The following is a 27,263-nucleotide window of genomic DNA, read 5'->3' on the forward strand; positions in this document are numbered from 1 at the left end:
CATAACGCCGGGATCACGCCCTGAGCCGAAGGCAGACGATTTAACCGCTGTGCCACCCAGGCACCCCTGCAACTTTTTTAAATGTGTTGATTAGTTCCAACAGTTTCTTGGTAAAATCTTTAGGGTTTTCTATATATGTCATCTGCAGATAGAGACATATTATTATTATTTAATAATAAATAATAAATTATTTCTAATTTGTCTACCTTTTATTTCTTCTTCTTGCCTAGTTGCTCTATATAGGGCTTCTACTACTATGTTGAGTAAGAATTGTGAGACGGGTCACCCTGGTCTTGTTCCTGATCTTAAGGAAGAGCTTTCAGCTTTTCACCACTGAATATAATGTTAGCTGTGGCTTGTCATATATGGCTTTTATTATGTTGAGCTACATTCCTTCTATACCCAGTTTGTTGAGAGTTTTTATCATGAATGGATGTTCAGTTTTGTCAAATGCTTTCTCTGCACCTATTGAGACGAGCATATGATTTTTATCCTATATCTTGTTAATGTGGTATATCATGTTGATTGATTTGCAGATGTTGAATCATCTTTGCATGCCTGGAATAAGTCCCAATTGATCATGGTGTATGACCCTTTTAATGTATTGTTGAAATCAGTTTGCTAATATTTTGTTGACAATTTCACACTATGTTCATCAGGGATATTGACCTGTCATTTTCTTCTTTTGGGCTGTCCTCTTCTGGTTTTGCTATCAGGGTAGTATGGGACTCATAAAATGAGTTTGGAAGTGTTTTCTCCTCTTCTATTTTTTAGAAGAGTTTGGAGAGAGGGGTTGGTATTAATTCTTCTATAAATGTTTGGTAGAATTCACCAGTAAAGCTTTCTGGTCCTGGACTTAACATTCTTGGGAGGTATTTGATTACTGATTCAGTCTCCTTACTCATAATTGGTCTGTTGGATTTTCTGTTTCTCCATGATTTAGTCTCGGTAGGCTGTATACTTCTGGGAATATATCCACTTCTAGGTCTTCCCATTGGTTGGCATGTAACTGTTCATAGTAGTCTTATAATTCTTTGTATTTCTGTGTTATCAATTTTAACTTCTCTTTCATTTCTGATTTTTGAATCATCTCTTTTCTTGGTAAGTCTAGCTAAGTGTTTGTCTCTTTATCTTTTTAAAAAACCATCTCTTAGTTTTATTGATCCATTCTGTTTTCTCTTTTAGTCTCTATTTATCTTTATTCTAATCTTCATTATTTCCTTTCTTCTACTAACTTTGGGCTTAGTTTGTTTTTTTCCTAGTTCTTAAACATGTAAAGTTAGGGGATGCCTGGGTGGCTCAGTCTGTTAAGTGTCTGCCTTCGGCTCATGATCCCAGGGTCGTGGGATCGAGTCCCACATCAAGCTCCTTGCTCAGTGGGCAGTCTGCCTCTCCCTCTGCCTGCTGCTCCCCTTGCCTGTGCTCTCTCTCTCTGACAAATAAATAAAATCTTTTTAAAAATGTAAAGTTAGGTTGTTATTTCGAGCTCTTTCTTCTTGATGTAGACATTTAACTCTATGAACTTAGCCCTTAGAACTGCTTTTTCTGCATGCTATTAGTTTTATATGTTAAACTTCTGTTTTCATTTTCTCAAGATATTTTTTTATTTCTCATTTGATTTCTGCTTTGACCCATTGGTGTTCAGTACCATGTTGTTTAATCTCCACATATTTGTGAATTTTCCAGTTTTCTCCTTATAAATGACTTCCAGTTTCATACCTTTGTGGTCAGAAAAGATAACTAGTATTTCAACTTCTTAAATTTATTAGGGGTTGTTTTGTGGCCTATCATATGATCTGTCCTAGAGAATGTTTCATGTGCACTTAAGAGGAGTGTTAATTCTGTTGCTTTCAGATGGAATGCTCTGTAAATGTCTGTTAAGTCCATCTAGTCTAACATGTAGTTTTTAAGTCTAGTGTTACTTTATTGATTTTCTGTCTGGGTGATCTAGCCATTGTTGAATCGGGGGTATTGAAGTTCCCTACTATTACAGTATTGCTGCCTGTTTCTCCCTTTAGTCTTGTTAATACATGAAGAAAGATTTATTGGATACAATCATACTTGTAGAAAATAACAGCAAAGGTGTAGTACACTTAAATTTTTCGTTGAAAGGCAGTATAAGAACAACATCCTTAAAGATGTTGGAAAAAGATCTGTACTTCACTCGACTGACCTGGAAAATAAATAAACACTGAGTGATTATTTTTATGATTAAAAAAAGACTCGAGAGTCCATCAGGCTTTTTTTTTTTAAAGATTTTATTTATTTATTTGACAGAGATAGAGACAGCCAGCGAGAGAGGGAACACANTGAAAGGCAGTATAAGAACAACATCCTTAAGGATGTTGGAAAAAGATCTGTACTTCGCTCGACTGACCTGGAAAATAAATAAACACTGAGTGATTATTTTTATGATTAAAAAAAGACTATAGAGTCCATCAGGCTTTTTTTTTTTTAAAGATTTTATTTATTTATTTGACAGAGATAGAGACAGCCAGCGAGAGAGGGAACACAAGCAGGGGGAGTGGGAGAGNCCATAGCAGAGGAGCCCGATGTGGGGCTCGATCCCATAACGCCGGATCACGCCCTGAGCCGAAGGCAGACGCCCAACCGCTGTGCCACCNCCAGAGCAGAGGAGCCTGATGTGGGGCTCGATCCCATAACGCCGGATCACGCCCTGAGCCGAAGGCAGACGCCCAACCGCTGTGCCACCCAGGCGCCCCTCCAGCAGGCTTTATACATAATTCCAGCTATATTTACCTTAAACAACTTAACCTGTAAGCCTTGAAGACTCACCTGTAAAAGAGAAATAGTAACTCCTTGCAGAGTTTTCCCTTTGATAACACGAGGTAACAAAGAGAAATGTTAGGTAAAGCACCTAGTGCAGGTTATGTCTTACTCAAGAGCATGAGCTCTAAACTAGTAGATTCTTTTCTTGCTGTGATTGTCTTCATAGTTAAAACGAATCGATAAGCTTTACACTAATCCCAATTTCTCCCCCTACTCCCAGCAATGTGGAGTGGCCTCTTCACTCACTTAACAGAATCTTGGAATAACTTTAAGGGCCTAGATCCAAATTATACAACATGGATGGATATCATGGAGAAGCATGGCTACCGAACACAAAAATTTGGAAAACTGGACTACACTTCAGGACATCACTCCATTAGGTAAAAAAGTAAAACAAAAGAATGCTAATGTGCTACCCTCTGCTATGACACATACATGTCCTCTTTTTTGGCTTTTGTTATTTCTCCACAAAGGTGAAAGTAAAGCTCTTAATCGCTCAACCATGTTAATTTGGCTAAAACTTCACTTTTCTTTAATCTTAAAATATTAAAATTGCTNCTTTCTTTAATCTAAAATATTAAAATTGCTAATATGCTGGTAATTTTTGTTTTTCTTAAACATTAAAGGTCTATAAAATTGTTTACCTCAAAATTTATTTTGGGTTTTGTTATACAGTATCTACTATGTACTGAACACAGTTTATAATCTTTTTTAAAGACCATAATCTTCTTGCTTCTTTCTTTTGTCAGTTATCTCCTTTCAGTCTATTATAACTTTTTTTTTCATTTTACCAAGTCCTCAAAAACCAGGCAGCCAAGCATAGTGGTTAAGAGCAGAGATCTGGAANCGTGAGGGAATAAATTTCTGTTGTTTTAAGCCACCCATTTGCAGTAATTTGTTACTGCAGCCATAGGAAACTAATAGAATGAGTTTTGGGTGAACGGATACTAAAATAACCTAGAATAATCTGAGTATTAGTCTTGTTCTTCTGGATAAGGTGAAATATCTTTCCTCTTCTGCCTTCCAAAATCTAAAAGATACCAATCCTGCAAACCCAGGATTTGGGTTTACTGCATCCCCTCCCCATCTCTGCCTTCTAATCCATCCCCAGGTGTTGTCAGTTCTACTTCTAAAATCTCTCTCCAATTTATTCACTTACCATCTCTACCAGAGCCTCTCCTGCCTAAAATACTGAAGTGGCCCTCCAACTTTTGTTCTATCTGATCTGTTTCCTAGAGGCAGACGGAGTGATCTTTTTAAAATAGTCATCTGATCAAGTGCCTGACCTGCTTAAAATCTTCCTGTGGTTTTTTTCCTCTGTAGTTTGGCTAAAATCCCAAACCCACAACATGGCTTTTAAGACCCTACATTATCTAGTCCCAGCGTACCACTCTCTCTCCCCCTCAGTACGCGCTCGCTCTTTCATTTCTCTCACATGCTTTTCACTAGCTCTGGACCACAGCACAAGCTAGTCTTGTGCAAAAAGCTCTTCCCCTGCTCTGCCCAGGAATGCAGGAGAAGAAAAGGGTGGAAGCAGAAGTAAACAGGGTAGAAGGGGCAGAGGCTGTGAGTCCATCGGACGTGTTAAACGCCCAGCTTCCCTGCTTACAATCCTTGTGAGCTTGGGCAAGTTACTTGGCTTCTATAAGTGTCAATGCTCTCATCTGAAAACTGGAATTAATAATACCCACCTCGGGGCGCCTGGCTGACTCGGTCAGTGGAGCATGTGACTCTTGATCTTGGGGTTGTGGGTTTGACCCTCATGTTGGGTATAGAGATTACTTAAAAAAAAAAAATCTTAAAAAAAGATAATACCCACATCATTGGATGATAAAAAGAATCTAAGCCTGATGTGGGGCTCCTAAATGAATTAATATAAGAGATCATGTAAAAAGATTAAATGAAATAATATGAAGTACTTAACAATGCCTGGCACAGAATAAGCATTTAATCAAGGGGAAAAATTATTATTATAAAAATGGCTTAATCAGAATTATAGTCTAATATTTACATAACCCTTTCATTTTCTTCTTTTTCTTCTTCTTCTTTTTTTAGGGAGGGAGGGACAGAGGGAGAGGGAGAGAGAGAATCTTAAGCAGATTCCACCCCCCAGCATGGAGCCCAATGCAGGGCTCCATGTCATGACCCTGAGATCATGACCTGAGCAGACATCAAAAGTCGGACACTTAACTGACTGAGCCACCCAGGTGCCCAAAACCCTTTATTTTCCTAAGGTGTGTTGCATTGCTAATTATTTAATGCAGTTTCACAAATTTCTCTTTAAAGTTCTTCTACTTTTTAGAAAGTAAGTTTACGCAAATAATCATGGAACATTGCATCAAAAACTGGGGATGTACTATATGGTGACTAATATAACAAAATAAAAATTATTAAAAAAAAGAAAGNATTATAACTTTTTTTTTCATTTTACCAAGTCCTCAAAAACCAGGCAGCCAAGCATAGTGGTTAAGAGCAGAGATCTGGAATCAGAATGCCTATTTGTGAATCTTACTTTCTCTATTTACTACTGACCTCTAATTTCTTTGTTGTGAGGATTAAATGCAATGAGATCTGCAGAAAAAAAAGCTAGCACACAGCAGATCTGAGACAGTTATCCTTAGAAAGGCCTGCTTTCAAGATTGGCACATGACTTATATCTAGTAACTTGGATATCAGGAGTGTTCCATCTATTCCCTGATAAAAGTGACTTATTCTATACCTAAAATGTACAATGTGGTTTATGCTGAACACCTGCTTTCCCTTTGAGAGTCTGGGATTTTGGTATGTGGCAGGCAGAGGGTGTCTGCATGATCAACCCCCAATAACAACGTGGGTACTAATGAGTTTCCTAATACACAGTTCTTCACATGTATCGTCATGTTTGATGCTGGATGAATTAAGTTGTGCCCTTTGTGACTCCATTGGAAACTTGAAAATGGTTTGCTGTGGACTTAGCCTAAATATCATTCCCTTTGCTGATTTTGCTTTGTGTCCTTTCATTATAATCATAGCTATGTGTACAATGAGATGCTGAGTCCCGTGAGCTCTCCTAGTGAACTTGGGTATGCGCTTAGAGTCTCCCAACACTCGTGACTCCTGGCACAAATACATATTCAAGCCTTGGAGCAGTACCTCTTGCCTGTAGGTGCTAATTGAGGGTTATGGCAATGGTAGTAGTGATGATGATGATACTAATGATATGGTAAGAACCAGAAAAATAAATTCAATAAAAATAACGGTGAATGTAATGAGATGAATAGTGTTCCCCAGAGCTTCATGTCCACCTGGAATTACAGGTTGTGACCTTATTTGGAAATAGATCCTTTTTACAGATGCAGTTAGTTAAGGGTTCAAGAAGAAGTCATCCGTGAATTTAAAGTGAGTCCTAAATCCGATGACTTGGTGTTCTCATTAGAAAAGAAAAGGACATAGACACACAGAGAAGGCGGTGAGAAGACAGAAGCAGACTGGAGTGATCACAGCTACAAAGAATGTCAGAAGCCAGGAAAAATGGAGAATTCTTCCTGAGAGCCTTCAGAGAGAGCATCACCCAGCCAATACCTTGATTTCTGATTTCTAGCCTCTAGAACCGTGAGGGAATAAATTTCTGTTGTTTTAAGCCACCCATTTGCAGTAATTTGTTACTGCAGCCATAGGAAACTAATAGAATGAGTTTTGGGTGAACGGATACTAAAATAACCTAGAATAATCTGAGTATTAGTCTTGTTCTTCTGGATAAGGTGAAATATCTTTCCTCTTCTGCCTTCCAAAATCTAAAAGATACCAATCCTGCAAACCCAGGATTTGGGTTTACTGCATCCCCTCCCCATCTCTGCCTTCTAATCCATCCCCAGGTGTTGTCAGTTCTACTTCTAAAATCTCTCTCCAATTTATTCACTTACCATCTCTACCAGAGCCTCTCCTGCCTAAAATACTGAAGTGGCCCTCCAACTTTTGTTCTATCTGATCTGTTTCCTAGAGGCAGACGGAGTGATCTTTTTAAAATAGTCATCTGATCAAGTGCCTGACCTGCTTAAAATCTTTCTGTGGTTTTTTTCCTCTGTAGTTTGGCTAAAATCCCAAACCCACAACATGGCTTTTAAGACCCTACATTATCTAGTCCCAGCGTACCACTCTCTCTCCCCCTCAGTACGCGCTCGCTCTTTCATTTCTCTCACATGCTTTTCACTAGCTCTGGACCACAGCACAAGCTAGTCTTGTGCAAAAAGCTCTTCCCCTGCTCTGCCCAGGAATGCAGGAGAAGAAAAGGGTGGAAGCAGAAGTAAACAGGGTAGAAGGGGCAGAGGCTGTGAGTCCATCGGACGTGTTAAACGCCCAGCTTCCCTGCTTACAATCCTTGTGAGCTTGGGCAAGTTACTTGGCTTCTATAAGTGTCAATGCTCTCATCTGAAAACTGGAATTAATAATACCCACCTCGGGCGCCTGGCTGACTCGGTCAGTGGAGCATGTGACTCTTGATCTTGGGGTTGTGGGTTTGACCCTCATGTTGGGTATAGAGATTACTTAAAAAAAAAAAATCTTAAAAAAAGATAATACCCACATCATTGGATGATAAAAAGAATCTAAGCCTGATGTGGGGCTCCTAAATGAATTAATATAAGAGATCATGTAAAAAGATTAAATGAAATAATATGAAGTACTTAACAATGCCTGGCACAGAATAAGCATTTAATCAAGGGGAAAAATTATTATTATAAAAATGGCTTAATCAGAATTATAGTCTAATATTTACATAACCCTTTCATTTTCTTCTTTTTCTTCTTCTTCTTTTTTTAGGGAGGGAGGGACAGAGGGAGAGGGAGAGAGAGAATCTTAAGCAGATTCCACCCCCCAGCATGGAGCCCAATGCAGGGCTCCATGTCATGACCCTGAGATCATGACCTGAGCAGACATCAAAAGTCGGACACTTAACTGACTGAGCCACCCAGGTGCCCAAAACCCTTTATTTTCCTAAGGTGTGTTGCATTGCTAATTATTTAATGCAGTTTCACAAATTTCTCTTTAAAGTTCTTCTACTTTTTAGAAAGTAAGTTTACGCAAATAATCATGGAACATTGCATCAAAAACTGGGGATGTACTATATGGTGACTAATATAACAAAATAAAAATTATTAAAAAAAAAAAAAGAAAGAAAGTAAGTTTAATCCAAAGTAAAATGTAGCTATTCTTATTAGCCTATCCTATACTATCCCCCTGTCCTATGTTATTATCCTATTGTTTTCTTGGTTTCCTCAACCAATCCAATAATAAAAAGAATCTAAGGCCAAACTATAACTATCATTCTGTGTATGACATGGTTAAAATCTGATCTGAATTTTATTCCTCAGGAATAAGGACCCTGTTTCTCTTTTTCATTGCTTTATTCTCTTTGCCAATATTGTGCCGGTGCATTGTAGGCACAGAATCAAATGTCTGAATGAATGGGATAGGAAGTTACGTTGATCTAGCTGTAGCTTATTATTTGATAAACATTGATGTTCTGTTTAACCTATGGCTTAAAATCAGTAAAAGGAGAAAAGCCACTTAAATGCTGACATTTGGGACATCAAAGATGATTTTCAGTATAATAATTGCTTATAGCTAATTTTGCTATCTCACCAGAGCTTAGGAAATTGAAATAAGCCCTCAGGACTGTTTGTATTAGTGCTGAATATACCCACACAGTTATTTAGCTGACAGGTCAAGTTTGCTACTAATAGCATATCTGCAAAGGTTATATAAATTATGGCACATTATCTTTTAGATTTTTCTGTGCAAATTGAAAAATGGGTCTCAGGAAAAAAATGTCTCTCTATATCAAACTTAATAGAGGTATTCAGCATTTTGGTAGACTGACTCTCAAAGTCAGAAGTTGTTTTTACAACCCTTTCTGCTACCTTTTCTACTGAAATTGGCCATTTTTGAACCTACTTGTATTTTCAGTTAGAATTACAAGTTTCGGGGCGCCTGGGTGGCACAGCGGTTAAGTGTCTGCCTTCGGCTCAGGGCGTGATCCCGGCGTTATGGGATCGAGCCCCACATCAGGCTCTTCTGCTATGAGCCTGCTTCTTCCTCTCCCACTCCCCCTGCTTGTGTTCCCTCTCTCTCTGGCTGTCTCTATCTCTGTTGAATAAATAAATAAAATCTTAAAAAAAAAAAAGAATTACAAGTTTCTTTAGTTTATTACAGTGATACTCCATCTGTCTTTTTTAGGCCTCAAGTGATACTTTCTTCTTGTATCAGTTTAAGAGCACTAGTCCAGCTTTGTGTCCCTTCTTTGTATAATATACTACACTATACTGGGATCTTTAAGGGCTTCACACTTGTTTCTTCTAGACAACTGTTGAACAAGTAGTGGTGGTAGTACTCATTACGATTCTGCTTACTAACTGTAAGTCTTTGGGCAAGTTATTTATCTACTTAACCCCCCTCACATTGTAGGTGTTATACTTACAATGGGTTTGATTACATTCAAATTTGCCATATCTTATTAGCAACTGAAAGAAAACATTTATATTTAACTCATAGGGTATTTTGGTAATTTTTACTATCAGATAAGACTGTTTTGCCAGCATATTCTCAATATCAAACGCAGTGGTTCTCAACCAAGGGCAATTTTGATACCAACCCCTTCCCAAGACATCTGACGAGGCCTGGGAGAATGCCGCTGACATCCAGCGGGAAGAGGCCAGGGTTCCTGGTAAACAGTCTACAATGCACAGAATAGACCCTCCACCATCCGCCTCCACCCTGCAGCAAAGAATTATCAAGCCTAAAATGTCAATAGTGCAGAGATTGAGAAAACATGATCTAAAGCTAAACATTCTAAATATTTCTAAATCAACAAAACCAAAGAATGTGTTAACTTGGAAGTGTATAGAATTAGGAGGTGTTTTATATAGACATTTTAAAAACTACATTTCTAAGATCAGCACAATTTAATAAAGAAATTGAGTATTGAGTAATATTCCTTAAAATACTAAGACTAAAGATGATCCTTATTTAAGTTACAAAAGTATAGTCCAATGTATTTTATTCGGCCAATACTTAATGAAGCCAAGTAGTATGTACCAGGCACTATTTTTAAATGATGGGACTACAGGAGTGATCAAAACACAAAAATCTCTAAACTCAGGGAACTTACATTCTAATGGCATCAGAAGCCAGTTTTAAAAAGCTGCTGTCGTCTCTTTCCTAGCTAAGAGTTTAAAACCTAAAATCAAATCCTCTGTCATCCTACTTCCACTGAAATTTATCTATGTTCTCAATTCATGTAACTTCATGTTTTTCTGAAGCCAAGTCACACTAGGCAATTTTCACTCCTCTGAAACAAATGAAAAATAAAGGCCTACTTCCAAAAATGAGAGAATTGCTTTGGGGAATTTTTAAGCTTGAACATCTTGGCAAACAGCAAAGTGAAGCAAACCACGGGCTGCTTACACCACTCTTCCTGTCGCCATCAGGCCTCCAGACTGGAAACGCAGGCTTTCTCAGTAGAATCAGTGTGACTAAGAAGGAAGGGACAGAACTCAGAATAGCAACCATAGAGCCCTCTCTCAGTCCTTTTCAATTCTGCAGCCTAGTGGTAAGTATGTGTATATCTCATCCATATCCACTATTATTTTATGATCTAAGATTATATATCTCTAGACTGGTTTTCTCCATACAAAGAGGAGTTTATTTTTTTCTTTTCCTTATCATGGAGAAAGGCATCCATTCCTTTGGTCAGTTTAGAAGTTTTTATAGAACCCACACCACTACCACCATCTTATTGTCTTTACTGTATCTAGAACAGCTTGCATTGTTCTGGGTGCATTTTCAGATAATTTAGGATAAGGAAACAGTCTGCTGATGACTAACAAATTCTTGGCTGAAACAGCCCCTGAGGCTATCTTTGGATGCTGTCTACCATAATTCCTAGATCAGTTTCTTGAGACATCAGTGGATCTCTCTGAGCCTACAATCTCATTACTATTCTTGGATTTTTTCCCATTTAATTACTAAACTTGATGTATTAGGGTTTAGCTGCCTATAATGAAGTTTCTAGCTCCTACTTTGGCCAGTGTTAGCTATTTGTGGAAATTTATCTCAATCTATTTGAGAAGAGTCTGAAGCTATCTAATAATAGGGAGATTTAACTTTTCAACTTAACATTAGCATTAGCCAGATATGACTTAGCTGAAGAGACTTATGGTTTTAAAAAGGGGTTTAAAAAAATAGGTCTAGATCTCTACAGTACAGGGCAAAATATGTTGCATTCTGTTTAAAGGAAGACGTGATCACATCCAGATGTTTTTTTCAGGGGATGGGAGTAAAGGCTGTAAAGTGCTGTATTTAATTTATTCTTTCTTTTCCACAATTTAAGATATCTCTGAAATTGCAGTGCATCTTACTATTGAGATTACAAAATTCTGTTATAGTCTAATTGGCAGTCTGTTTCTTAAGTGTATATATATATAAATGGTATATATAGTTTTAATAGCATTTTAGATTTGATAAGGTTTCATAGAAGTAGAACATTACTAGGCTAAAACGGACAGAAAGGAGAAACTTTTAAACAAAGACATCCAAGTAGGAAAGTACAAACCTTTTGGAGAACATTGGATAAACCAGAATTCCTGTAGAAAATCAATGAAAGGTAAAACTTCCATATGTGAGAAGGATTTCAGTAACAAGTTCAGGCAGCTGGCAAAAAAAAAAAAAAAACAAAACCCTGCATGTTTCATCTGGTAAGCTGAATTTGAGAATCTCCACAAAGTTTTTGTTCTATTAAAAAAAAATAGCAGTAACAACTTTGGAATTGTTCTGTTTTATTCTTTTCATCCTTGAACAGATTTTTTGCCCTCTGGTCAAGTCCCATGATTATTTTAAATGAACTTTTTTAGATTTTAATTATTTATTTGTCAGAAAGAGAAGGACAGCACAAGCAGGGGGAGCTGCAGGCAGAGGGAGAAGCAGGCTCCCACTGAACAGGTAGCCCGATGTGGGACTGGATCTCCAGACCCTGGAATCATGACCTGAGCCAAAGGCAGAGGCTTAACCCACTGAACCACCTAGGCATCCCTCGTTCGTGTAATTTTTTGATTGATCTAATTTGTCATCCGTTCAGAGTTTTCCTGTGTTCTTCTCTGAGTATTTCTATCCTTTCAGGTGGCTCTTTTATTGCCTACATTCTATTGTAGTTAGCCATGAAAAATAGAGAATTTATTTACTATGCATTTAATATTATTATAAAAAATATATTTATAATAAAAACTAATCATGAAATATTTAAAGTATGAAGTATTATGTTAACATTATTAAATTAATATTTTATATAAGTATTAGTATAAATCATACAGTGAAAATTATATCATTTAGTGAAAATCCATGATTTTCATCTTATTTACAAATAGCGCTATGAATTTTAAAAAAAAAAGATTAAGGAGCACTGGCCACTTTAATGTCACCAAAAAAAATGGAATTAATAAAATTAATCAATGAGAGAGCATGCATATATTCAGCATTTAAATAATGTATATTGAAAAGGAATGTTCCAACCTAAATTTGCTAGAGTTTATTCATTCCACTAAAACAGACTGTTTTTTGAGTGTCCTATATATGTGAGGAAGATAGATGACAGCCTTATAAGTTCTTTAAAAAATGGTGTGTGTATTTCTCACAACATTGAGAGAAGAATATTTACTGGAAAGGAATGTGGATTTCTTTTTTCTTTTATAGAATCTGTTAGGCTGATACCAAAATTTGCAAGGTCATTATTCAGAATTGTAATGTTTTCATTCAGGAGGCTTATCTGAGATACATCTAGCTGTTTAAATCCCATCAGAAACAATAATTGTGTATGTGTGTGAGAGAGAGAGAAAAAGAGATACCCACAAAACTCTTGAAGGCTGAGCATTAATTATCTTAGGAAGGTGCAGGTTAAGTCTAACCTCGGAATTCATCTTGAAAGAAAATGGTCATGTAATCAGCTGTAATGAGCCATATTTTTTCAGAGGTGATTGCTACTATGTTAATTAATCCTGTGCTTCCTGCAGACTGGTTGTGTCCAATGCTGCAGCAGAATTTGGCATATTGGCACAGAAAACCCACACAGCAATGGCATATATGCAAAAGTATGCATTAAATAGTTGGTAATATGTTAGGTAGGGGTTTTTCATTGATATTAGGAGGATATTTTATTATTAAAAAGAATCAGACTGCTGATGGTTTGGTAGTGCATTTGGCCATCAACTTGTTTTCTGGCACTGAACCAAGGTAGCCCATTTATGGGATACTATTTTGATGATCCTATCTAAAAATTGAGACGTTTTGCATAAAAGAATTCTTAGGCTGTTGTGTAGAACAATGCATCTCAGACTTTAATATGCATACAGATCACCTGGGCATCATGTTAAATACCCTTTCTTATTCAGTGGGTCTGGGATGGGACCTGAGATTCGACTTCTGTATCAAGCTTCCAGGTGATGCTGATGCTGTTGGTCCACAGACCACTTCCAGTAGCAAGGCTATAAAGAACTGGACTTTAGGTAGGGGTAACCGGACAAGATTTAACCTACTGTGGATGCCTTTATCAGAAATGTGGTAATTTTGTGTCCCTTTGTCCACTCATAGGAGATTTAGTGTGAAAAAGGCATATAACATCTTACTAATATGAGAATAGTCTTGACCTCATGACTCCCCTGAAAGCCTCTCAGGGACCTCCCAGAGATCCCTGGGCCACATTTCGAGAAATGCTGCCATATAGGAGCCTACACATTGTGTGTTTGTGCTTATTGCAAGTAACACACATATCAATGCAAAATACCCAGAAAACGACCCAAAGACTGGCAGAACAAACTCCACAATTAAATGTAGAGGAGAGGCCACATTGAAGAAGGTGGGAAAGGCAGAGATGTAGTGGGGAGCTAAACTCTGCAAGTCTGGCCACTGGAGGCAGGAGCCATGGGCATGGAGAGGGGTGAGAGACTATCACACCAGGGAGTCTGCATAGAGAAGACAGATCCCCACAGCATCTGGCTCTTTGAAAGTCAAAGTGGCCAAATTTCGTGAGTTCTTAGAACCAGCAGGTCTTAAACCACAGAGCTTTAAATATAAGCAGGTTCCATGCTGAGATAGCATACAGGGTAATGGGAAGCCAAGTCCCTGCCCTTAACAACAAAGCAAGATAAACAGCCTGAGGAGATACAGCATAGAAGCAGCATTTAGAAAAGCACCTGAACTTCTTCTTTGCTGATTTGAATACCTTTTATCCCCTTTTGTTGTCTGATTACTGTTTCAAGGACTTCTAGTACTATGTTGAATAATAATGGCGAGAGTGGGCATCCTTGTCCTGTTCCTGATCTTAAGGGAAAGGCAAAGTCAAACTGTCTCTCTTCACAGATGACATGATACTCTATATGGAAAACCCAGAAGACTCCACCCCCAAACTACTGGAACTTACAGAGCAATTCAGTAATGTGGCAGGATACAAATATCAATGCTCAGAAATCAGCTGCATTTCCAAACACGAACAATGAGACTGAAGAAAGAGAAATTAGGGAATCCATTCCATTTACAATAGCACCAAAAATCATATGTTATCTTGGAATTAACTTAACCAGAGACGTAAAGGATCTATATTCTAGAAACTACAAATCACTCTCGAAAGACATTGAAGAAGACACAAAAAGATGGAAAAATATTCCATGTTCATGGATTGGAAGAATTAACATAGTTAAAATGTCCATGCTACCCAGAGCAATCTACACTTTCAATGCCATCCCGATCAAAATACCAATGACATTTTTCAGAGAACTGGAACAAACAGCCCTTAAATTTGTGTGGAACCAGAAAAGGCCCCAAATCGCCAAGGAATTGTTGAAAAGGAAAAACAAAGCTGGGGGCATCACAATACCGGATTTCAAGCTATACTACAAAGCTGTGATCACAAAGACAGCATGGTACTGGCACAAAAACAGACACATAGACCAATGGAACAGAATAGAGAACCCAGAAATGGACCCTCGGCTCTTTGGGCAACTAATCTTTGATAAAGCAGGAAAAAACATCCGGTGGAAAAAAGACAGTCTCTTCAATAAATGGTGCTGGGAAAATTGGACAGCTACATGCAAAAGAATGAAACTTGACCACTCTCTCACACCATACACAAAAATAAACTCCAAATGGATGAAAGACCTCGATGTGAGACAGGAATTCATCAAAGTCCTAGAAGAGAACATAGGCTGCAACCTCTTTGACATCTGCCACAGCAACTTTTTTCATGACACATCACCAAAGACAAGAGAAACAAAAGAAAAAATGTACTTGTGGGACTTCATCAAGATAAAAAGCTTCTGCACAGCCAAGGAAACAGTCAAAAAAACTAAGAGACAGCCCACGGAATGGGAGAATATATTTGCAAAGGACACCACAGATAAAGGACTGGTATCCAAGATCTACAAAGAACTTCTCAAACTCAATACACGAGAAACAAATAAACAAATCATAAAATGGGCAGAAGATATGAACAGACACTTTTCCAATGAAGACATACAAATGGCTAACAGACACATGAAAAAATGTTCAAAATCATTAGCCATCAGGGAAATTCAAATCAAAACCACACTGAGATACCACCTTACGCCAGTTAGAATGGCAAAGATAGACAAGGCAAGAAACAACAATTGTTGGAGAGGATGTGGAGAAAGGGGATCCCTCCTACATTGTTGGTGGGGATGCAAGTTGGTACAGCTGCTTTGGAAAACAGTGTGGAGGTCCCTTAAAAAGTTAAAAATTTAGCTACTCTATGATCCAGCAACTGCACTACTGGGTATTTACCCCAAAGATACAGACGTAGTGAAGAGAAGGGCCATATGCACCCCAATGTTCATAGCAGCATTGTCCACAATAGCNCTGGTATCCAAGATCTACAAAGAACTTCTCAAACTCAATACACGAGAAACAAATAAACAAATCATAAAATGGGCAGAAGATATGAACAGACACTTTTCCAATGAAGACATACAAATGGCTAACAGACACATGAAAAAATGTTCAAAATCATTAGCCATCAGGGAAATTCAAATCAAAACCACACTGAGATACCACCTTACGCCAGTTAGAATGGCAAAGATAGACAAGGCAAGAAACAACAATTGTTGGAGAGGATGTGGAGAAAGGGGATCCCTCCTACATTGTTGGTGGGAATGCAAGTTGGTACAGCCACTCTGGAAAACAGTGTGGAGGTCCCTTAAAAAGTTAAAAATTGAACTACCCTATGACCCAGCCATTGCACTACTGGGTGTTTACCCCAAAGATACAGACGTAGTAAAGAGAAGGGCCATATGCACCCCAATGTTCATAGCTGCATTGTCCACAATAGCCAAATCATGGAAGGAGCCGAGATTCCCTTCAACAGATGACTGGGTTAAGAAGCTGTGGTCCATATATACAATGGAATATTACTCAGCAATCAAAAAGAATGATTCCACAACATTTGCAGCAACATGGACAGGACTGGAGGAGATAATGCTAAGCGAAATAAGTTAAGCAGAGAAAGACAATTATCATATGATTTCTCTCATCTATGGAACATAAGAACTAGGATGATCGGTAGGGGAAGAAAGGGATAAAGAAAAGGGGGGTAATCAGAAGGGGGAATGAAACATGAGAGACTATGGACTNTGCACTACTGGGTATTTACCCCAAAGATACAGACGTAGTGAAGAGAAGGGCCATATGCACCCCAATGTTCATAGCAGCACTGTCCACAATAGCTAAATTGTGGAAGGAGCCAAGATTCCCTTCAACAGATGACTGGGTTAAGAAGCTGTGGTCCATATATACAATGGAATATTACTCAGCAATCAAAAAGAATGATTCCACAACATTTGCAGCAACATGGACAGGACTGGAGGAGATAATGCTAAGCGAAATAAGTTAAGCAGAGAAAGACAATTATCATATGGTTTCACTCATTTATGGAACATAAGAAGTAGGAAGATCGGTAGGAGAAGAAAGGGAAGAAGGAAGGGGGGTAAACAGAAGGGGAATGAACCATGAGAGACTGTGGACTCTGGGAAACAAACTGAGGGCTTTAGAGGGGAGGGGGGGGATTGGGATAGGCCAGTGATGGGTATTAAGGAGGGCACGTATTGCATGGGGCACTGGGTGTTATACACAAGTAATGACTCATAGAACTTTACATCAAAAACTTGGGATGTACTGTATGGTGACTAACATAACAATAAAAAATTATTATATATATAAAAAAAGAAAAGCACCTGGAGCATGCAGGAGGGACAGTTATTTACCAAACTCAGAGTTCTGTGCGGGACATCTCCTGGAACAAAGGAGCTGGCAGTCACCATTTCACTCCCCCACCCCCCAGCATAAACACACAGCCACCTGTGGAAACCAGTGTAGCATAAGCACCTAACTTGCTGACACCATGCCCCTCCCCCTCCAGGTGGGTCTGCCTCAGTCCCAGCACGGTGGGGCCCCTCCCCCAGATAACCAGTACAAACCTTGCCAACACTGTATCTCCGGACTTTGCCCTTTGCACAGCCTGGGTCCTGCTGACTCCAGCTTGTCAGCACCCACAGAGCACACACACACCTTGTTAAAATTGCACCCCACACTGGCACACACTTTACAGAGTAGCCCAGGCGGGCCTCGGTCTCCACAGTGGCTGCACATCCCCTGTGGAGGAAGACCAGCCTGCACAACTTGTAAGCACTGCAACCGAGCTTGCTTGTGCCATGCGGAGTGGCCCCAGCGGGCCTGATCTCTGCAGAAGCTGTCAATCCCCTGTGGAGGAGAACCAGTGCCACTTTGTTAAAAAAGTGCATGCCCCACCCACTACTTTTAAGAGCAAGAGACATGGCTCACTTTCCTCACACACAGAAACAAACACAGAGAGTTAGGCCAAATGAGGAGCCAGAGGAATATGCCCCAAACGAAAGAGCAGGACAAAATCCTAGCAAGAGACCTAAGTGAAACAGAGCTAAGTAATATGCCTAATAGAGAATTTAAAGTAATGATCATAAAGTTACTCACTGGACTTGAGAAAAGATTGGAGGACATCAGTGAGATCCTTAACACAGGGATAAAAAACAATCAGAGATGAGGAACACAGTAATTTCAATTAGAAATACGCTAGATGGAATAAATAGCAGGCTACAAGGAGTAGAACAAATCAGTGACCTGGAGAACAGAGTAATGGAAAATAATCAAGCTGAGCAGATGAGAGGGAAAAAAAATGCAAAATGAAAATAGACTTAGGGAACTCACCAACTTCAAGCATAATAACATTTGCATTATAGGCGTCCCAGAAAAGAAGAGGAAAGAAAAGGGTGCAGAATATCTATTTGAAGAAATAGTAGTTGAAAACTTCCCAAATCTGGGAAAGGAAACAAATTCAAATCCAGAAGGCACAAAGCTCCCCCAACAAAATCAACCCAAGAAGGTTCACACCAAGACACATATTAATTAAAATGGCAAAAAGCAGTGATAAAGAAAGATTGTAAAAGCAGCAAGAGAAAGCAGTTATATACAAGGGAAACCCCATAAGGCCATTAGCAGATTTTTTTCAACAGAAACTTTGCAGGCCAGAAGAAACTGGCATGATATATTCAAAGTGCTGAAAGGAAAAAATCTGCAGCCAGGAATACTCTATCCAGCAAGGCTTTCATTCAGATTAGGAGGAGAGATAAAGAGTTTCCCAGGCAAAAACTACAGGAGTTCATGACCATTAACCCAGCCCTACAAGAAACATTAAAGGGGACAACTTGACCTTAAACCTAACGGAGCTAGAAAAAGAAGAACAAACCAAACTTAAAACCAGCAGAAGGAAGGAACTAATAAAGATTAGAGCAAAAATAAATGATATAGAAACTAAAAAAATCAATAGATCAATACCAGGAGCCGGTTCTTTGAAAAGATCAATAAAATTGATAAACTCTAGCCCGACTCATCGAGAGAGAGAGAGAGAGAGAGAGGACTCAAACAAAATCAGAAACAAAAGATGAGAAATAACCAACACCACAGAAATGCAAAGGATTGTAAGAGAATATTATGAAAATTTATATGACAGCAAACTGGACAACCTAGAAGAAATGGGTAAATTAGAGACATATAACCTACCAAAACTGAAACAGGCCAATCACCAGCAATGAAATTGAATCAATAGTCAAAAAACTCCCAACAAACATTAGTCCAGGACCAGACAGCTTCACAGGTGAATTCTACCAAATATTTAAAAAAGAGTTAATACCTATTCTCAAACTTTTTTCAAAAAATAGAAAAAAGAAAATTTCCACATTCATTCTATGAGGCCAGCATTTTCCTGATTATTAAAATCACATAAGGTACAACAACAACAAAAGAACTACAGGTCAATATCTCTGATGAATATAGATGCAAAAATCCTCAACAAAATATTAGCAAACCAAATCCAACAATACATTTAAAAAAATCATTCACCATGATCAAATGGGGTGTATTCCTGGGATGCAAGGGTGGTTCAGTATAAACAAATCAATCAATGTGATACATCACATCAATAAGAGAAAGGATAAAAACCATATGATCATTTCAGTAGATGCAGAAAAAGCATTTGACAAAGTACAACATCCATTCATAATGAAAAAAAAATTCTCAACAAAGTATTTTAAGAGGGAACATACCTCAACATAATAAATGCCTTATGTGAACCCACAGTGAACATCGTACTCAATGGCGAAAAATGGAGCGCTTTTCCTCTATGGTCAAAGAACAGACAGGGATGTCCACTCTCACCACTGTTATTTAACATAGTGCTGGAAGTCCTAGCCATAGTAATCAGATAAGAGAAAGGAATAAAAGGCATCCAGATTGGTAAGAAAGAAATAAAACGTTTGTTCTTTGCAGATGACATGATACTATATATATAGAAAACCCTAAAGACTCCACTGAAAAACTATAGGACTGATAAATGAATTCAGTAAGGTCACAGGATACAAAATCAATGTATGGAAATTCATTGCATTTCTATACACTAATAATGAAGCAGCAGAAAGGGAAATAAAGAAAACAATCCCGTTTACAATTGCACCCCCCCAAAAAAAATACTTAGGAATAAGCTTAACCAAAGAGGTGAAAGACCTGTATTCTGAAAACTATAAAACACTGATGGAAGAAATTGAAGATGACACAAAGAAATGGAAAGACATTCTATGTTCATGGATTGGAGAAACAAACATTATTAAAATGTCTATACTACCCAAAGCAATGTACAGATTTAGTGAACTCCCTATCAAAATACCACCAGCATTTTTCACAGTACTAGAACAATCCAAAAATTTGTATGGAACCACAAAAGACCCCAAATAGTCAAAGCCATCTTGAAAAAGAAAAAACTGAAGGTACCACAATTCTAGACTTCAAGTTATAATACAAAGCTGTAATAATCAAAACAATATGATACTGGCATGAAAACAGACACATAGATCAACAGAACAGAATACAAAGCCTAGAAATAAACCCACAATTATATGGTCAATTTATCTTCAACAGAGGAGGCAAGAATATACAAAGGGAAAAAGACAGTCTCTTTAACAAACGGTGTTGGGAAACCTGGACAGCTACCTACAAAAGAATGAACCTGGATTACTTTCTTAAACCATGCACAAAAATAAACCCAAAATGGATTAATGACATAAATGTGAGACTGAAACCATAAAAATCCTAGAAGAGAGCACAGGCAGTAATATCTCTGACACTGGCCATAAGAACATCTTTCTAGATACATCTGAGACAAGGGAAACAAGCAAAAATAAACTGTTGGGACTGCATCAAAATAAAAAGCTTCTGCACAGCAAAGGTAAGAACCAATAAAAACAACTTACTGAATGGGAGAAGATATATTTGCAAATGACATATCCCATAAAAGGTTCATGTACAAAATCTCTTAGACCAAAACCGAAATAATCCAATTAAAAATGAGAAGACATGAACAGACATTTCTCCAAAGAAGACATCCCAATGCTAACAGGTACATGAAAATATGCTCAACATCACTCGTCACCAGGAAAATGCAAATCAAAACCACAATGAGATATCACCTCAAACCTGCCAGAATGGCTAAAATCAAAAGAAACAAGTGTTGGTGAGGATGTGGGGAAATAGGAACCCTGGTGCACTGTTGATAGGAATGCAAACTGGGGCAGCCACTGTGGAAGACAGTATAGAGTTTCCTCAAAAAGTTAAAAATAAAACCACCCTATGATCCAGTAATTGCACTACTGGGTATTTACCCAAAAAATAAGAAAACACTAATTCAAAGCTGTACTTGCACCCTTTTGTTTATTGCAGCATTATTTATAATAGCAAAATTTTAGAAGCAAACTAACTGTCCATCAAAAGATGAATGGATAAAGAAGATGCGACACACACACACAGTGGAATATTATTCAGCCATAATACGGAATGAAGTCTTGCCATTTGCAGCAACAGGGATGGAGCTAGAAAGTATAATGCTAAGCAAATAAGCCAGTCAGTGAAAGACAAAGGCATATGATTTCATTCGTATGTGGAATTTAAAAAACAAATAAACAAAGGGGCGGGGGGGGGGGAAGAGACAAACCAAAAACAGAATCTTAACTATAGAGAACAAACTGATGGTTACCAGAGGCGAGGTAGTAGGGAGTCGGGTGAGATAGTTGAAGAGGGTTAAGAGTACGCTTAACTTGGTGAGCGCTGAGTAATATGTGCAATTGTTGAATCACTATATTATACACCTGAAACAAATATGCATTGTAAATTAACTATACTAGAATAAAAATAAAAACCTCTCTTCTTCTGACGGAAAAAAAATTGCTAGAAAATTTAGGAGAAATACTAGGAACTTGACACATTTTTTATTTTATTAAATATCTTGTTATAAGAAAAAGTAACCCTTCTAAATAATTTATTTTAGTTTTAAAGAACACATAGGTGAATATTTGATTCTTGTCATTTTTTTTCCTGGATTTTGTGTTTTCAAGTCTCAGTAACTCTTTTAATGAGATCTAGTGTAGTGAGCCTGAACATTTACATGACTGAGTCTAAAATTGTTTTCCATATTGCTTTCTTATACTTATGCTTAGTCAGTATTTTTACCTTTTTAGTCCCTTATAATACACCTGTTTTTTGCCTCCTCAGCAACCGTGTTGAAGCATGGACAAGAGATGTTGCTTTCTTACTCAGACAAGAAGGCAGACCTATGGTTAATCTTATCCCTAAAAAGACTAAAGTAAGAGTAATGGAAAGGGACTGGAAGAATACAGACAAAGCAGTAAATTGGTTAAGGAAGGAAGCAAGTAATTACACTCAACCATTTGTTCTGTACTTGGGATTAAATTTACCACATCCATATCCTTCACCATCTTCAGGAGAAAATTTTGGATCTTCAACATTTCATACATCTCTTCACTGGCTTAAAAAAGTAAGTATACTATTGTGTGCTCAAAAGTACTAGTTAACATTATAAGCTGTATATTGGTACTTGCCCACTGTTTCTTTTATTATCAATTTAAAGAAAAATTTGAAAATTCTGTATCTTAGTCAATCAAATATGACCAATAACTGGTTGGCAAAAAACAAAGGGGGCAATTTTAAAGAAATAAAATAAGTATTAAAACTCAGTAATCTACTTCTGATTTGAACACATTTATATATAATGTGTCTATAAAAAAAGAAACTGGGGTGCCTGGGTAGCTCAGTTGGTTGAGTGTCCAACTCTTGGTTTCAGCTCAGGTCATGATCCCAAGGTCTTGGGATCAAGCCCCAGGTCAGGCTCTTACCTCAGTGTGGAGTCTGCTCAGGATTCTCTCTCTCTCCCTCTGCCCCTCCCCCTCTGCCCTGCCTCTCTAGCTTGTGAGCTCTCTCTCTCTCTTAAATAAATAAAATACTTTTTAAAAAAATGAAAAAGAAAGAAACTAAAAGATGTTCTCTTAATAGTGCAGGCAGGCAGTCTTCACTTGGCAGAGTTCAGGGTGGTAAAAGTGACCATGCAAACTGAAACTGTACAAAGAGATCTCAACAGTCAATTGAGAAAATGACCATTTTTCTAGGACTCTTAAAAACATTTGTCAAAACATTAAACCTCTCTTGCTTTGGGTTATAAATGTGCAGGGAAATGAAAAAAAAAAACAATAAAACTAATGTTGAATGCACTGTAACTGAAGACACTAGAAATAGTAAGAATCAAAGTGTTTTGGGTTTTTGAAAAAAAACAAATCAAGAGTTTGAACAGTGCTTGTCTTCTCACTGTATAACAAGGTAAGGAGCAAGCATCTTCTCCAAGTCTTGGCAGACTGTCCTATCCCTTTCTAAATGTGGATCACCTTCCAACATTTTACCTTTTGCACTTCCAAGTCATGATCTATTTCTGAGAGTTCTTTTAACCTATAGATTTCTGCCAGTGTCACTTTCTCTAGGATGTGTTCATCCCTTTGTTTTGCAACGACCTTCCTATTTTTATCAGTGAGTTTATCTTCACTAAGTTCCTCTGGCTGCATAGCTAGAGTGTATCAAATGGTGGCAGTGTCAACATTCCCAGGTTGGCTCTTTTTTCTATAATTCTAATTAAGGTTTGATTCAGATTTCACATACAGTGTTACCACTTTTTTATTTCTTTACTGTACATTCATCTTTTTTGACCAATCCCATTTTTCGATTATCCATTTTTGTAAAATGTCACATGGAGTTCTCACCGAGAGACAAGGAGACAGCCCAACTACACATTTGGCTGTATGTATGCATACTGAACAAACGATATCCAGGGACCAATCACTGGTAGACTTTGAAAAAAATGACACGATTAGTCCCTGATTGGGACACACACCTGTAATATACAGGGATCTGTAAACTAAAGAATTAGCAGTATTTGAATGTGAAAGTTTGTACTTTATGCAGTAACTCACAGTTGATATACTTTGGTAATTGAAATTCGTGTTGTTGGGGGACTGGTGTTATTTAAACTGTGGTAAATGAAATCCATGCACATCTGAACCATGCAAACGAGGACCACCTGTGTTTTGAAAGGTATCAACTTAAATTGAAGTTTAAGTTGCTTTAAAAACTATAATCAGAAATGCTGTTTAGTTAACCCTGTTTCAAAGGAAACAATGTCAAAATTGTAGATACTTCATGTTTTCGGAAAAAGTTGTAATTGGCTCTATCTTGAAAAATTAGTACTAGCCTAATGAACTGAATCAAATAACTTGTAAGTAAATAGTAAGTAGATATCTAAGTTTTTTAAGTCACATGACTAAAAGAAGGATATGACTTAAGTTTAGTCTTGTTTTCATGAAAACTATAAGCATTCATATGTATTAAAAAGTTGTATTTGTTCTTAGCAAACATTTGGCTATCTCACTAGATATTGGCAGTTCTACTAGCGAATTATTTGGAACAGAATCTAGATTCTCAGGTTGTTGATTCTGGAATTTTGAGTGAGTCACACACTATATTAAAAAGCTTGTAGGCGCCTCGGTGGCTCAGATGATTAAACATCTGCGTTCCGCTCTGGTCATGATTCCAGGGTCCTGGGATCAAGCCCTGCATCTGGCTCCCTGATCGGTGGGGAGTCTGCTTCTCCCTCTGCCTCTGCCTGTGGCTCCCCCTGCTTGTGCTTCCTCTCTCTCTCCTTCTCTCTGTCAAATAAATAAAATCTTTTAAAAATAAATTAATTAAAAATTTTTTTAAAAGCTTGGGTACTTTTTCTGGACTGAATAATGTCTAAAATAGCTAATGTTTTTCATTGTATAATGGAAATTATAGTTATAAAAATAATTTTCACAATTGTCTCACTATGTATACAGATATTAATATATACCTTTTGTTTTTACTAGGAATATTAACAATTTGTTCCTAATTATGTATTTGATTTACTATTTTCTTTACATAACTCGTAACTATTTTCTTCCACGATCCTAAGTAATTAAGCATTGTCTAATTCACCATGCATCCTTGTTGGAAGAGAAGAACATTACTACCTTGTTTTTCTCTCCTTTTCAGGTTTCTTATGATGCCATCAAAATCCCAAAGTGGTTGCCTCTGTCAGAAATGCACCCTATAGATTATTACTCTTCTTATACAAAAAACTGCACTGGAAAGTTTACAGAAAAAGAAATTAAAAATATTAGGGCCTTTTATTATGCTATGTGTGCTGAGACAGATGCCATGCTTGGTAGGTGGTATATTTAATAAGCAATTAAATGAAGAAAAAGTATAATGTTTTTCCAACAACTTTTGATCATGCTGGTTGCTGACTTGTATGAACTTCCTCAGACAATGTTTTTACAACAGTTGCTTAGATGCTAAAGGCTTAGAATTGCAAAAACTTGACACATATAAAAATTGAATAGTTTGCATTATTAATCAAAGAATAAAAAGCCTTTTCTATCTTAATTACTCATAAATTAATAAATGCTTAGATTCGTTCATACATAAAGACAGGACCATAGAAGGCTATTACCTGCTTTAAACAGGAATCGTATTTAGCCAAATACAGGTACAAATGTGACAGGTAATTGTAAGGCAGTTTAGATTCTAAGAGATAAGAGTTTAGTCACAGAATCTTGTGAATTCTCCCAGACTTGTAATAATTAGAAAACAAAACCATTCTTCCCAGGCCCTTTAAAGCAAGATTTAACTAAACCTGACATCATTTTCCCCATGTGTATTCTGGTCCAGAATCATACTGAATTCCTTCCCCAGTTCAGCTCAAAACCCTACCTGCTTCCATAAGATGACTGTCAAGCAAATGTTTTCCTTACTCATTTGTAGAGTTAATGGCAGTTTCCAGTTTAGATTGGAGAACCCTTGGTTTAAAAAAATCATCTAACAAGGTATTTTCATATTTTGCTATACTTTGGAGTATGCAAATTGCATTAGTGTAATGAGGGAAGCACCTCTTCTGTACAAAGTAAATTTTGAGAGTGAACGAGTGGCTGTTTCTTAAAAAGCATTCACTGGACAAAAATAGAAAAGTATAAAGCAGAAAGCCCCCCCCCAAAAAAGGATAGATTATTTATAATATACCAAGTATAATATGAATTAAAAGTCCTAAGGTTTTTCTAAATACTCAATCTTAAATGCAAATGAGATTTAAAGTAAATTTCTTTAATCCTAAATCCACACAAATGAATTTTTTTCATATTTTCCGATGTTAATGAGTATTCACCCATTTGCCCCTGGAAATCACTTTTGAAAGTTTGCAGCTATCCATTCATCCATTTCCACTAAGGTGAACTACTATGTATATAGTGTTGCTGCAGGGGGTGTGGGAATATCTCTTGACGTCTCTTAGAGAAAAAAAATGCAGCAGCTCACTTCAACTACTAAGTTTATGAAATAGGTCATATCTTGTGATATCCACACTAGTCTTGTCACCAGAGAGTATTTCTTATTGTTCTCTGTGTTTGTTCAACAAATACTTAGTGCCCACTAGCTAGCTATCAGGCACTATTTGGGGCACTGCTGATACTAATTGAATATTATTATGAAATCACACTTTAATTAAAAACACTAAGCTCTTGCTCCACCTCAGGGCCTTTATATTTGTTTTTCCCTCTGCCTGGGATGCTCTTCCCTTTGCTTTTTACACAGCTGGCTATTCTCAATCTTTAGTTGTCAGTTCAACTATCCCCTCCTTGGGGATGTCTTCCCAACCACCATAAGTTAGTATACCAGCCCCACCATCCTATTTACTCTCTACCTTATCATCTTGATTGTTTACATCATAATCTTCAACTATTCCATCTATTTACTTGTTGATGGCCTGCTTCCCTTGAATGAGGGGAGCCTCATGAGAGCAGGGACTTCAGTCTTAATCAAGACTGCATCCCAGGTGCCTAGCTTTGCATCCATGGTGCCTGGCACATAGTAAGAACTCAGTAAACATCTACGGAGTGAGTATAAACACCAGCACTTGTAACGTGTTGTTGTAACTACAGCAGAATACAAGTTGTAGAGGCCTTGGAGGATAGCGATTCCGTCTACCTGGAGGAGCAGGCAATGTTTCACCAGGGAGATAATGCTTGAGCTAGGTCATAAAGGAAGAATGGGAATCTGCCAGGTAGAAGGTGGGAGAGAAGGCATTCCACACAGAAGCAAGCAGACAAGGTACAGAGGCAAGAAAGTCCCACCTAATTATTACTAGTTCAGGGATTCTAAGTAGTTTGCGACTATAAAAGGGAAAGGTCTAGGGGGTAGTTGAGGGTCCTGAGCTTGCTGAAGAATTAGACAATGGGAAGTTTCAAAGAAGTTTTAAGCTGGGGTATGACATGATCAGATATTTTAGAAAGATAGCCACCCAAGTGGTACAAGAGTTAGATGGAAAGAGGTACATGAGCAAGAAGACCCATTAGGAAGCCACTGTAGTTGTCCAGTTGAAAGACCCTGATGGTCAGCACTCTGTAAATAACTCCATAGAACAGTGGGTCTCAGTTTGACAGAACCTCAGAATC

General features: G+C 37.7%; 1 protein-coding gene across 2 annotated transcripts in view; it reads left to right on the forward strand.

The window, feature by feature from the left end:
* The window catches only part of ARSK (arylsulfatase family member K), a 49,419-nt gene that overhangs the window by 10,179 nt on the left and 11,977 nt on the right, over positions 1-27,263 (forward strand). For both annotated transcript variants that reach the window (XM_019808595.2, XM_002927865.4), the window contains exons 3-5: positions 3,011-3,170; positions 21,952-22,234; positions 24,811-24,982. In XM_019808595.2, coding sequence (XP_019664154.2) covers positions 3,011-3,170; positions 21,952-22,234; positions 24,811-24,982 — 615 coding nt within the window. The remainder of the gene's footprint in view (positions 1-3,010; positions 3,171-21,951; positions 22,235-24,810; positions 24,983-27,263) is intronic.

This window comes from Ailuropoda melanoleuca, chromosome 3 (assembly GCF_002007445.2).
Source record: "Ailuropoda melanoleuca isolate Jingjing chromosome 3, ASM200744v2, whole genome shotgun sequence".
NCBI lineage: Eukaryota > Metazoa > Chordata > Mammalia > Carnivora > Ursidae > Ailuropoda > Ailuropoda melanoleuca.